The 12567-nt window shown below is 42.3% G+C and overlaps 1 protein-coding gene across 5 annotated transcripts in view; it reads left to right on the plus strand.

Annotated features, from left to right (window-relative positions):
• pcdh1b (protocadherin 1b) overlaps positions 1-12567 on the plus strand; it is a 172034-nt gene that overhangs the window by 107591 nt on the left and 51876 nt on the right. For 4 of the 5 annotated variants that reach the window (XR_010536439.2, XM_065272981.2, XM_065272986.2 and 1 more), the window contains exon 4: positions 4255-4474. Coding sequence is in view for 4 of the 5 variants with exons in the window: in XM_065272981.2 (XP_065129053.2) it covers positions 4255-4474 (220 nt within the window). In the remaining variant the exon portion in view is untranslated. Of the gene's footprint in view, positions 1-4254; positions 4485-12567 lie in introns of all 5 variants that reach the window. The other variant, XM_065273004.2, reaches the window with a different exon arrangement.

The following is a 12567-nucleotide window of genomic DNA, read 5'->3' on the forward strand; positions in this document are numbered from 1 at the left end:
ACTTGAATCCCACAGGTGCATTTTCCCAGCTAACCAATCCCGTCCTCAGGCATACCTGTCATTCCTTACATAACTCAACCCTGGCACCTGCCCTCTAGCTTGAAACAGATGGAGGGAGAGGGAACAGCAGCACATAGGAGGGAGGCAGGTTAGTAGTGGGATCTGGTTTTGTTTGCAACTGAGTGCCGTCTTAGCTGGGGGCTAAAATAGCTGAAGTACACCAAGAGAAGGAACAAAGGAGCTTTGACAGAAAGTATAGCGAAATAACTCTCTCTCTCTCTCTCTCTCTCTCTCTCTCTCTCACACACACACTGGAAACCTCGTCTGTATTCTGTTCTAGACTTTCTCACCCCCCCTTCCCTTTTTTACTCGCTTCTGTTTGAGAATGAGAAACAGGTCTCATCATAGCGGCACATCCACTGTATCATCTCTGCATGCGGTGAACGTGTTTTTGTGTGAGAGTATGGATTATAGTCTTACATAGTAGCCATTCACTGTCTTATCATCCTTGCAGAGAGAGAGAGAGAGAGAAAACTAATGAGGAACAGAACACAATGAAGCACAAACACAGATACAGATACACACTTCCAATAAGCTCAGGGCTGCTCATCTGGTATTATTCACCTCCGCTCTTTATTGAACAGAGAGGACAATGGTGTAGTGTGTGTGCATCCATCCACATGCACTCGCCAGAGTCCCTGTGCTCTCCTGCACTCTGCTGTTTATCAACCTAAGGGGATGGCCGGTGTTAGCAGTAGATACGGCGTGAAGCTAAAACTATTCCTCCCCCTGAATAGAAGTGTTGTGCTTTACACAAACGCGCACTGTGTGGTTTATCTTCATCTTATCTGCAGCAAAGGAGGAGAGCCACGTGTTAAAGGTGCTCCAGATGTTTGGCTAAAATGTAGCTCTGTTCCAAAACTTAAACCCTTTTCACACAGAGATTACGGATCTGTATGTATCCGCGATTTGTCTGGGATTGTTTGATTTTTTGTTCATTTACACTGTTAATGATTTTCCGGAATCTGTGCGTGCATTCACACAAATACCCAGTTTGCTAATTATCTGTGATTTCCAGGTGCATGCATACGCTGTTCTGTCATGCTGGTGAATGATCTCAGTTTCAGTATGGATAGTGACAAGCTCCCTGATCTCTGCTTCAGTCCAGTTTGGCGACATTTCTCGACTTGAATGTTGATCTGCGTTTAAATCTCTGTGTCAAAGAGCTGAACCATAACTTCGTGTTGTGATGACACTGGACTGTTTCTTAGTTTTGTTCACACAGAATGCTTTCCATGAATGTTATGGCAATGTTACTAGGTCCGCTTTAAAGGGACATTCCACTTTTTTTGAAAATATGCTCATTTTCCAGCTCCCCTAAGGATAAACATTTGATTCTTACCGTTTTGGAATCCATTCTGATCTCCGGGTCTGGCGCTAGCACTTTTAGCATAGCTTAGCACAATCTATTGATTCTGATTAGACCATTAGCATGACTCTAAAAAAATAACCAAAGAGTTTCAATATTTTTCCTACTTAAAACTTCACTCTTCTGTAGTTACATCGTGTACTAAGACCGATGGAAAATTAAAAGTTGCGATTTTCTAGGCCGATATGGCTAAGACAATACTCTCATTCTGGCGTAATAATCAGTTACTTTCAATACCAGGGGACTATCGTGCAGTGCGTTATATCACTAGACCTGCTGCATCCATGGTACATCCATAAAAAGTCCTTGATTAATGCGCCAGTTTGAGACCAGACCTGGAGATCAGCTGAATGGATTTCAAAACGGTAAGAATCAAATGTTTAACTCCAGGGGAGCTGTAAAATGAGCATATTTTCAAAAAATAGAATGTCCCTTTAATGGTGCGATCCCAGAACATTTACCAATTTACAAACATGCCAATTTTACGTAAATGTTCTGGGACCAAAGTGCTGTGTCAATAAGGTATTAGAGAGTTGCCTATACATATTTTTTTGAATAGTATGCCGCTCACTCCCCCTACTGATAAGTCCAGCATAAGTTGGTGAGCTGGTTTTAGCTGGTCTCCCAGCTTGGTTTTAGCTGGTATTGCTGGTATAGCAAGCTTAGACCAGCTACTGTACTGCCACCTTAAACCAGCTAAAACCAGCTACCAGCTTATGCTGGTCTGTGCTGGATTTTTCAGTAGGGCCTGTAGCTCAACATGCATGGTGCTACTGTAGCAATGCCAAGGTCATGGGTTTGGTTTCCAAAGAATGGATATACTGATGAAAAGTATATCTTGATATGCAATAGAAGTCTTTGCCAAATGCCTAAATGTAATGTTAAAGTAGGATTTAGGATAGAGCAAAAGTGTTAGACCGTTAAGGCTTTCTGCCTCCTTTGAGACTTTCAGTGGAAACTCCACTAAGAGCCATTCACTATTACATCAGATGCACTTAAGGATGTGCTAATTACTTTCAGCTTTCTCTTTCCATTCATTAAATGTCAACCTGCAACATGCACGCAATAAAGGCGATGCATCCCCATTAATGGCTTTTAAAACATCATTTTTTTTTTACGTTTGTGAAGTGAAAATTTCCATTCGCCCATCCTGAAATCTTGCTTGCCATTTTGCAGCATAGACATATAGTTGAAGATATCTAAATTAACCTCTGTGTTGTTGTTTGATTAAAGCAATAGACTACTTAAACTGTCACTTTTCTGGTTGTGAAGTGAATTTAGCTCGCTAAAATTTCCTGAGAAACATGAATAAACGGTGTTAGGGTAATAAAGTGAAAATTTGCATGATGTGGAAACACGTGTATCACCTATTTTAACAACTTTAAAAGTAGCTCAGTCAGTACTCCCAGAGTCATCTGTTTAACAAAAATTCTTCTTATTTGCTTTACAACATGGTCATTATTAGCATTACAAATTATTTTGCATTGGCATACATTTTTTGACATGACCTAAACATTTCATTCAGCAAACGTGAAAGCCTTGCGGTCAGAGCAGAACAGTTATTGTCTGAACAAGGTTTATTACTTTAGATATGATAGGAAGGAGTTAATCAGTAAAGATGCTTGTGTGCTGGATATCAAGGTCATCTTGGCCATTTTTTATAACATATTCTTCCAAAGTCCTTTGCTGTCGCCCACCAGATAGGCTGGGAATGAGACAAGCGCTCTCTGTTATTTCTTCTCGAGTTTGTTCGCTCGCCCTGTGATGCGACTTACGCAGATGCGAGAGCAGCTTTTGGTGTTCAGAGGCCGGTGTTGCTCAAAAAGATGTTTATCTTATAAAAATAAACAAAACCATCACTGCCGTTTAGCACTCAAACTCTTTGTGGAGGTGAAATAGATGAGAGAGAGAAAATGAAGTGGTTTTGTTTCTCTCCGTTAAATCGAAAGCATAACGCGATGGAGAGATATTGAAAGTCAGAAAATGAAAAGAGAAATGTGCTAGACGAACATCTCTGTATTATTGATAACGGTGAGTAGAGTTGTACTTGTTTTTCATTCCCCCTCCGCCTTCTCCCTCTATCTCTCTCTCTCGTTCCGTTTCTCTGAAGGTTTGTGGTTTGTGATTGGTATGTCGAGAGGTAGATGTGCCTTGGAGAGCTGGGTGGCTGTCAGTGGTCTCTGACTGGCTCCAAATGCCAATTTGCGAGCTGTCTCATTCCATCTTGACGAAATGTCCCATTCTCTCCTCTGCGCTTCTGGGGGACGGGGTGGGGTGTGAAGTGAGGTTCTCCTGTGGGAGAGCTGTGGCTTCTATCATCCTTATCAAACCTGGCTTCTGCAGTCACACTGGATTTAGCTAACACTTGCTTAATACACTCCTCACTGAGCCTTAGGTGTGTGCGTGAGTGTGTATTTAGGTCTGGATGTGTGTATTACTCTGGGATGCACTGAGAGTGTGTGCCAAGGGATTTAGTCTTGCGAGGGGATGCATATATATGCAGACGTAGGGGAAATAACGTATGCGTAATTGGGCGGTTGTGGATCTTCATAATGATGAACTTGAGAGCTACTGAGAACCCAGTTCTCCTATATTGCAATTATTTTGTTGATCAACACATTTACCCTCACGATTGGCCTAGATTTTTACATGAGATGCTGTTTTGGGAGTTTTTAGTGTTTGTTGCTATGTGGTTGCTAGGGTGGTTGGTGGTTGCTTACTGGCCCAAGTCGAGCACAATGAAGTATGTGAACTATAAACTGAGTGACTTTAGGTTAGTTTGTACTGTGACCTAACATCTTTTCACTCTTTTTGTCCAATCACAGCTCCCGCATCGCCGAGTGACCTTCTCCACAGCCAATCAGGCACAAGATCTGCAGGATCCCTCTCAACACAGTTACTACGACAGTGGTCTTGAAGAGTCAGAGACTCCCAGCAGTAAGAGTTCTTCAGGGCCCCGTATCGGGCCCCTCGCCCTACCCGAAGACCACTACGAACGCACCACCCCAGACGGCAGCATCGGAGAGATGGAGCATCCCGAGAATGGTAAGAAGAGGTGGCGTGTCACCCTCCCTTTTCTACTATCACTCCATTCTTTTCACTTTCAAAACTCATCCAGTTTGAATACCGTCTCAAAGATTTGAGACTTTTTTACATCTTAAAGACATTTTTTTTTAACTTACGACTACGATTGTTTTACCGACCTGCACTGAGCTATTGATAGGTGATATGGCCTTACTTAATATATACACACACAACCTCAAAATGTTCCTCTCTTTGTGGGGACAATTGGTCCCCACATCATGATAATTACCAGGTACACACACACACACACTGGTTTCCATGTTTTGCGGGGACATTCCATAGACATAATGGTTTTTATACGGTACAAACATTATATTCTATTCCCTTCCCCTAACCCAAACCCTAACCCTAACCCCAACCATCACAGAAAACTATCTGCTACTTCACATTTTCAACAAACATCATCTTGTTTGATTTATAAGCTTGTTTCCTCATGGGGACATCAAAATGTCCCCACAAGGTCACAAAACTACTGGTATTCCTGACGTGATAATTACCAGGTACACACACACACACACACAATGAACAGTAAGCTAATTCTGAATTTCTCTGTGACCTAAATGTCAGAACTAAAGCAGGGTTACTGCTAATTTAAATGTGTTTTCAATAAAAAAATGTAGTGGGATTTATAAACGTATTTATTCTTGCCAAAATACTGCAACAATGACCCAGTGATTAGTACACACACACATTCCAGGAAGACCAGATGTAATCCACCTCCACTGTACTGTAGCTATAGCTGTAGGGAGAGCTGTATCTCCTGAAGTGAGGAGCGCCTGCCTCGCCTTGCTACCCGGACGGCGGTGCTCCTGAGCAGGCCAAGAATCCTCAACGCAGAGGGAGAGAGAAAAAGAGAGGGGGTGGAAGTCATAGCCAAAAGGCAGGCTGGCGTTGGAAGCTTTTAGAATTTCAATTACTAAATTCAGTAGTGCTGTGTATGTGTACGCACACACACGCACGCACACACACACACACACACACACACACACACACACACACACACACACACACACACACACACACACACACACACACACACACACACTCTAAGGAGGTCGGAGGCATGGAAAGAGAGGCATACAGAAAGAGTTATCAAGAATAGCTGGAGTATTAGCCAAAGGAAGGACCGTGAGGGGGATAGAGAACGAGAGAGATGAAGTATGACTAAGAGACTGAGGTGGACTGAGGCCTAAATGTCACGCCTGTCATTCCACATCACTGGTTTAACTGGAGCCGTTGGACTTTGCGTGGATGTCTGTAGGGGGGTCACCAAGGCAGGTCTCACTTATGGCATCTGTACACACACAGCTGCACACAGAACCCCATGGAAGGTGCCATCAAGCACGCTGGGCAGAAGTGTGCAGTTCTGTTTGTGCAGAAACGAGGTCCGGTGCAGTGCGGGTTATTTAACCCATATATTTAAATTATATTTCTGTAGGTTTTCTTTGGGATGTGTGTATATGAATGGGTTGTGTGTGCGCGCGGACAGACTCAACTTGAACCTGTTGACCCAGGAGATGCTGCTGTACCTTTATGGATTGCGGCCAACTTCCTGGGGTCGCCATTTTCTGTAGCTGGAGGAAGTGTTACTGTACGACACACACACACATGCCGCAAAGCCCTAATGTACAATAGACCTAATAAAAGAGGGATCTTAAAATAAATACTGCTCTCTTTCCCATTCCTGCTTTTTTAGATGACTTTAGTAGTCTTGCCACATATGCAGCGGCGCTAGTCTATAAATAAAGCCTTGCTCTTTGGATGAGCTTCGCTTCATATAGCCACTATGGATAATGAATGGCTGTAATGTGTGCACAAGGGTAGAGTGGGTGTGAGGCAAGAAGGTGAGAGGACATACAAGGCAAGCAGCATTTCGGCTTGTGTGCCTTTTAAAGAACATTCTGTCAAAACAAGAGATGAAGCGATGTGCCAGACAAGGTCTAACGTCTGTAAGACATTTACGGCCCTGGGAATAAAGTCTTCCTTTTCTGTTCAATCCTTATTTCGACTTCCTTAAATGTACTGCATTAAAAACTCACAGACGTGGCTGTTGACATAAAATGTCAAGCAGTGCCGGTAATGTTCGCCTGTCAGACGTGCTAAACTTCATCTGAAACATTTCGCCTTAAAATATATAAATGTTAAACTTTTATATATGACATTTTCAGCTGCAATGTTTTGAAAGCGCCACAAAGTCACAGCGTTTACATTCATTGGGGAAATCATGGCTTAATTATGGTTGTCTCTGCACATTAAACCAGTATGGATTTTTTTAAACATTTTAAAAATACATCGCATTTAATTAGCTTCAACGTGTCACTTCGCAATGAGACAAACGTGCATAATTTTAAGGTGATGTGTGTAATTTCTTGCTGTTAAAATGTACTCTCCTATCTGAGTTTAAGGCGCAGAGACAATTTTGGTTGTGTCTCTGTGGTGCTAGCAAACCTTGGGCTGGTCAAATACTAAGACAATTTGAAAAATGTCTTGCTAGCAATACAGAGACACCGTGTTTACAGAACTTACAATATAAAATTGTAAATAATTCATTATAAAAATGTTGGCAGATTATAACCATAGTGCATTGTGGAAACACTCTTGGCAGGAGAGGCAGGATATCTTTTATGTTAGGAGAGTATTTTGCCAGACCGGTTTCAAACATCAACCTGCATTATATATCTGATGTTGCTCTAATCTAAAGAAGCATTTGGAGGTTGGGGTTAGGGAAAAGAAAGAATCCAGAGATTTCTTTATGTTTTCAAAGACATTTAGAAAAGCTATACCCAGAACAGTGATCTGTTCATGTGTCTCTAGAGGCTGTTTATACCTGGCATTAACATGCGTTTTTTAGCGATCGGATCACAAGTGGACAAAAGAGACACATTCACATTTAAGTCTAATTTATAGTCGTGCATAAGGTCTATGCTGTAGCTACGCCGTAGGTTATCCGTAGCCTCTGCGTAGCGTGATGTGCACCTTGCCAAATTTTAAAATGCGCGTCAGGTTTTCCATTTTCCGACGGTAAAAACAAAGATGGACCAATTTGAGGAGTGATTTAAATCAAACTGCAACATTAGTCGCTGTTTATTTACTTCCATCACTGTTGGTCTTCTCAAACATACACAACAAGTTGCTGTTTCTCCTTCGTTTGTGGGTTAACTTGCCAAGCTGCTTCTTCATTGACGTTCACGCTTTTATTGTGGTAACACACGTGGATACTGCCTACCAGCGGTCTACATGTGGGTTTGCAATCGACGCGGACGACAACGCAAAAGTATAAATATGCCATAGGACCTACACACAACTATAACAAGCCCTTTACAGCTGGTATTTTAATCCATCTCTTTTGTCCACTTCTGACCTGATTTCTGTGGGGGTGGTCTGTGGGCGAGTGCCTCTGCTTACGCAAGCGGCAGAAATGCCGGGTTTTAATGGTTGCACACTAATATTAGGTCAAAGTCCACTGCTTGTCTTCTTAGTAAACATGCTGCACAATGTTTTGTACATGTATATGTAAGCGCTTTCTCAGAGCAATCGATGAATTAAGCTCACGCGACTTTCACATGCTTGTAAAATGAAACAAAGATAAAAGAGGCAGGAGCAGCTGCTTCATTTTTATCAATGGTAAATGGACTGCATTTATATAGCGCTTTTAACGGACCTATGGCCATCCAAAGCGCTTTACAAGTTGCCTCACATTCACCCATTTACTCACACATTCATACACCAACGGCGGTGTCAGCCATGCAAGGCGCCATCCAGCTCGTCAGGAGCAGCTGGGGTTAGGTGTCTTGCTCAAGGTCACCTTTACACTTGGTCTGGTGGAGCCGGGGATTGAACCACCAACCTTCCGGTTTGTAGACAATCTACATGAACCACTGAGCCACTGCCGCCCCAATCAATGAAAGCCTTAAGATTGCACAGAACACTGTTGGATCCACTAGAAGTCATGTCTGATGTGAAAACATTGTGCTCGTACATCACATTAGATCAAGAGGCAGAGAGTAGGTGGTCTTTTGTGGCTGTTTGAACTCATTCGACCACATGCACATCTGCACCACAAAAGCAATCCGGGCATATGTGTTTTCGACTACCACTGAATGTGGTCGAAAGTGGATGAGCTCAAAACGCTTTACACCCCGTTTACACCTGTATTTGGGTCCTCCGCCTGTGATCCGATAGACCAAAATGCATCCTAATTCCAGGTGTTAACAGCCTCATAGAGACCCCTGTCTAAGAAAGACAAAGCCATGTCTCACTTTCAATCTCTTTCTTGCTTTGGTTCTATCTCTAATCTCAAAAGAATGAATGCAAGGAACAGCAAAGTATATCCAGAGGGGGATGACTTAGCAAAACTGTCTAAAAATATTCAATCTTTTCTCTAGACCACGTTGTCTTTGCTAGAGGGATATGAGCTTTACTCATCAGCAAAACATATACTTTCACTACCTAGAGGTCACATTTCATGAAGAAAATAATTATATTGTCCCTAAAAATCCTTCTGGAATTCCAGTTTAAGCAACACAACTAATGTTAGGACTTTGTTAGACCATTAAGAAACCAGCTATCATGTTCCAAAACCATCTTTAGCTGGATGGGAGAAGTACAGTGCAAGACAATTTTATGGTAAAATTGCAATAAAGAGCATGATTTTCCGTATGTTTGTACCACTGCTATTTCTCATGCATTATCCCTGTAATGCAAACCACAACATCAACACGAGAAAGGAGTATTTTATAAATCATTGAAACTGTTGCCAAAGGCGATACGTCTATTAGTCTACCTGATGTTTCACATAGAGGATTTGTTTAGAGCATACCACATCACATTGTTATGCCGTTGATCTCAGCAGGGCCTCAGAAGTTTGGCCCTGGAGGAATGGCCTGATAGCCAACACGGTAGCTGTTGTTAGGCTAAGATTAGCTTAGATGAAGCAAAATGGACTGAACTCCAGCTGCACCCTCTCTCCATTCCTCTTTCTCCATCTCTCGGCTGTAGCTCGCTCCTCTCCCGCTAAATGGAATCATCGCCGTCTGATAATGGAGTGTAATTCCATTACCCCAGCTCGGCGTCCCAAAGGGGGGCATTTCCGCTCGACACCCCCATCTCTTCCCTAATGCGCTCATTTCCCCTGCCTAATAGAAATGGATGGGTCTGTGGGTCTTCTGTAGTGAAAGTGGGCGAGAGAGAGCGAGAGACAATGGATAAAGAGATACGGAGAAAGAAGCGACGAGTAGGGAGGGATGAGGAGACAAGAGCAGGTAAAATGTTTTGTGGAATAATTCGACAAAATGAGCAGGGACGGAAAGATGAGACGTGCTAAAGAAAAAGCGATTTCGTGGTAAAAGCCTGAAACGATAGACGTGCGGTTTGATGTCTTTTGTGCGAGCGCGATGGAGTATTTATGAGCAGTTATGAATATATTTGAATTTCTTGCCCTCATCTTTCCTCTAAAGAGAGACGTAGCGTTCGTATCGGCTAGTAATGGCTTCCTAAACAGACAAACAAAGAAATGAACAAACAAACGAACGGTCCACGAGTCAAAACAGAAAAAGGGCCTCTTGAACATCTGTGCAGTTGTCAGGGTTCATTTCTCAAGAGCCTCTCCAAAGCAAGCGCGGGGGGCTTCACCGTTGCACAAAGCGCCCATTACGCCCTCGTTTAGGAGAGCAAATAGACTGCCATGCTACCGCTATCACACCCATATCAGGGGAAATGAAGGCAATCATTCGTCTCAAATGAGCAAACAAGCCATCTCCATAACAGCAACATTCAATCTGTCCCGTACCATCCAATCAGGCCACTTCTTTAAGCTGAAAAACAGGAAAATTGTTTTGACATTCGGATGCACTGAACCGCATGTGCACCGACACATACAAATAGATTTGAGTTGTCGTTAATGCTTTTAACTAACTACAAACAGCATTTCACTGTTGGCATCTTTCCTATGAAGATTTTGTAATGGTAAACATAAATTGCACAGAATGCAACAATTTTAAATGATTCAAGAGACAGGGAAATCAGTATCCAACCCACATTTAACCAACAGTCTTTAAAAAGAAATGTGCTATAATGTGTACAGCATTTATATTAAACATAAATCCTTATATATAGACTTGGGTAACACATTTATGATTATGGCTTCTTTGCACATCCTTTCATTACAGATTTGATGTGGTTTTTCTTTAATGATCATGCAGACACCAACCATTTTGAATCATTCACTCATTCACTCCACCCACAATTGCATACATATTTATTGAATCTAAAATATACAACCATAAAAGAGGAACATTACTAAACACAGAAAAAATGAATAATCTTCAAAACGCGATTAATTGATCCGATGTCTTTGTGTTGCAAGAAACACGCAACATGCCACCTTCACGTTTCTTGTAAGTCATTAGAGCAGATTTGTTTGGGTGCTGAGGGCGCCTTTGCAACCTCAATTAAAAGGCACAAATTTAGGGAGCGGCTGGATAAGATATAGACAAAGATGATGAGTATTCATAGTTTGGTCTGGAAGGATGCTTGAATGTTTCTACCACTGTCTCATTTCTCAAATCATGTACAGAAAGTCTCTGGGGAGGTTTTACCCACTGACCGCCTCTTAGCCTTCTGGTCGCTGTAGGAGTTATGGATGTATGAGAGAAAACAGTAAAAGAAAACAAGAGAGGCATTGGGTGTGTCCAAACTAATCAAAAACAGATGCGCTTGGATGTGCTGAAAGTGTTTTCCCACACTCTCACTTCCTATTCCCACATTTTCCTATGGATGTCCTTCCTTTATAGGAAGTGACATGAAGACTGTGTTTAAAACTCTGTGCTCTATATTCTCTTTGTCTCTCTCTCTCTCGCTCACTCACTTTTCCCCTTGGTAGTGATGAGTGTATCAGTCATGTCTCCACTGTGACAGGAGCTTGTGGTGCAGCTTGGGGTCTTCACAAAAATGAGCAACCACGATGGATCCAGGCAATAGATCATCTCGTCCGGTTTAACCTCAGCAGAGAACACGGATCCGTGCACTCTTACATTCCCACACACACAGTTTAACACAGCAACGCACACATACACGCACAACTTAATTGGAATTGTGGGAAACGCGTGAAAGCCCAGTGGACTATGGAAGTAGATCTAATGCCTCCGCAAATTATATAATAAAGTGAGCAGCAGTGGACCACAGCTGAGGCTTTACACACACATCCACACGGCTTGCTATCCTTGGATTTTTGAAGTAATGCTAAGCATTTTCCTTCCGTGCTGAATTCATCCCGCCGACCCCTTGAGGAAAGAAAAGTAGGGAGTGATGCACACATGTGTGTGTATCTGTTTTGGACATTCCTTAGTTTTTAATTAGCTGTGCTGTTTTGCTATAGCATCTAGATGAAAGGCTTGTGCGGTGGGAAAGTGGGTGATCTTCCCCACAGAGCCCTGCTCTCTTTCTCTACTCATAGCCGCTATTAGTCCCCGCTTCGAGAGCTGACAATGGCTGCCAACAAGATTGTTAGCACAATCTCTAGACATACTTTCAAACAATAAAGAAGCCTTTCAAGATGGCAAGGGCAGGATATTATTAAATATGAGCAGTAAATCACTTTGTGTGAAGTACAGTCCATTATCTAAAAGTTCTCAAATGTTCAGAAAAGTTTCAGAAAAAGTAAAGTCTGAACAAAGGTCACTAAATGGAATGACGATGATGACTTTGTCTGAAATTTTCACAGGCATTTTTCCTTTCTTCAGAAACAGAACTGGCACGATCTATTTTTGATATGTCAAGCTATGTTTTTATAGCTCCATTAAAGGTAAAGACGAAGATTTTCCTGAATTTTTGAAAAGAACCGCACCTCCATGTAAAAAAAAATGCACATGCGCAACACTCTACCTGCTTCAGAAAGGGAGCGCCTATTAAACGTGTGCATAAGAGAGAACATGCACGAGCCTAGTTCTTCTCTTCTTTCTGTTTACAAGTTGCTGTCGGTGTGTTTACCATGTCTGCGTGGAGTGTAACTTGTGCCAGGTCTAGCATCGCTAATCATAGCTTACCTCAACAAGTAG

This window comes from Paramisgurnus dabryanus, chromosome 16 (genome assembly GCF_030506205.2).
Source record: "Paramisgurnus dabryanus chromosome 16, PD_genome_1.1, whole genome shotgun sequence".
In the NCBI taxonomy this organism is placed as follows: Eukaryota; Metazoa; Chordata; class Actinopteri; order Cypriniformes; family Cobitidae; genus Paramisgurnus; species Paramisgurnus dabryanus.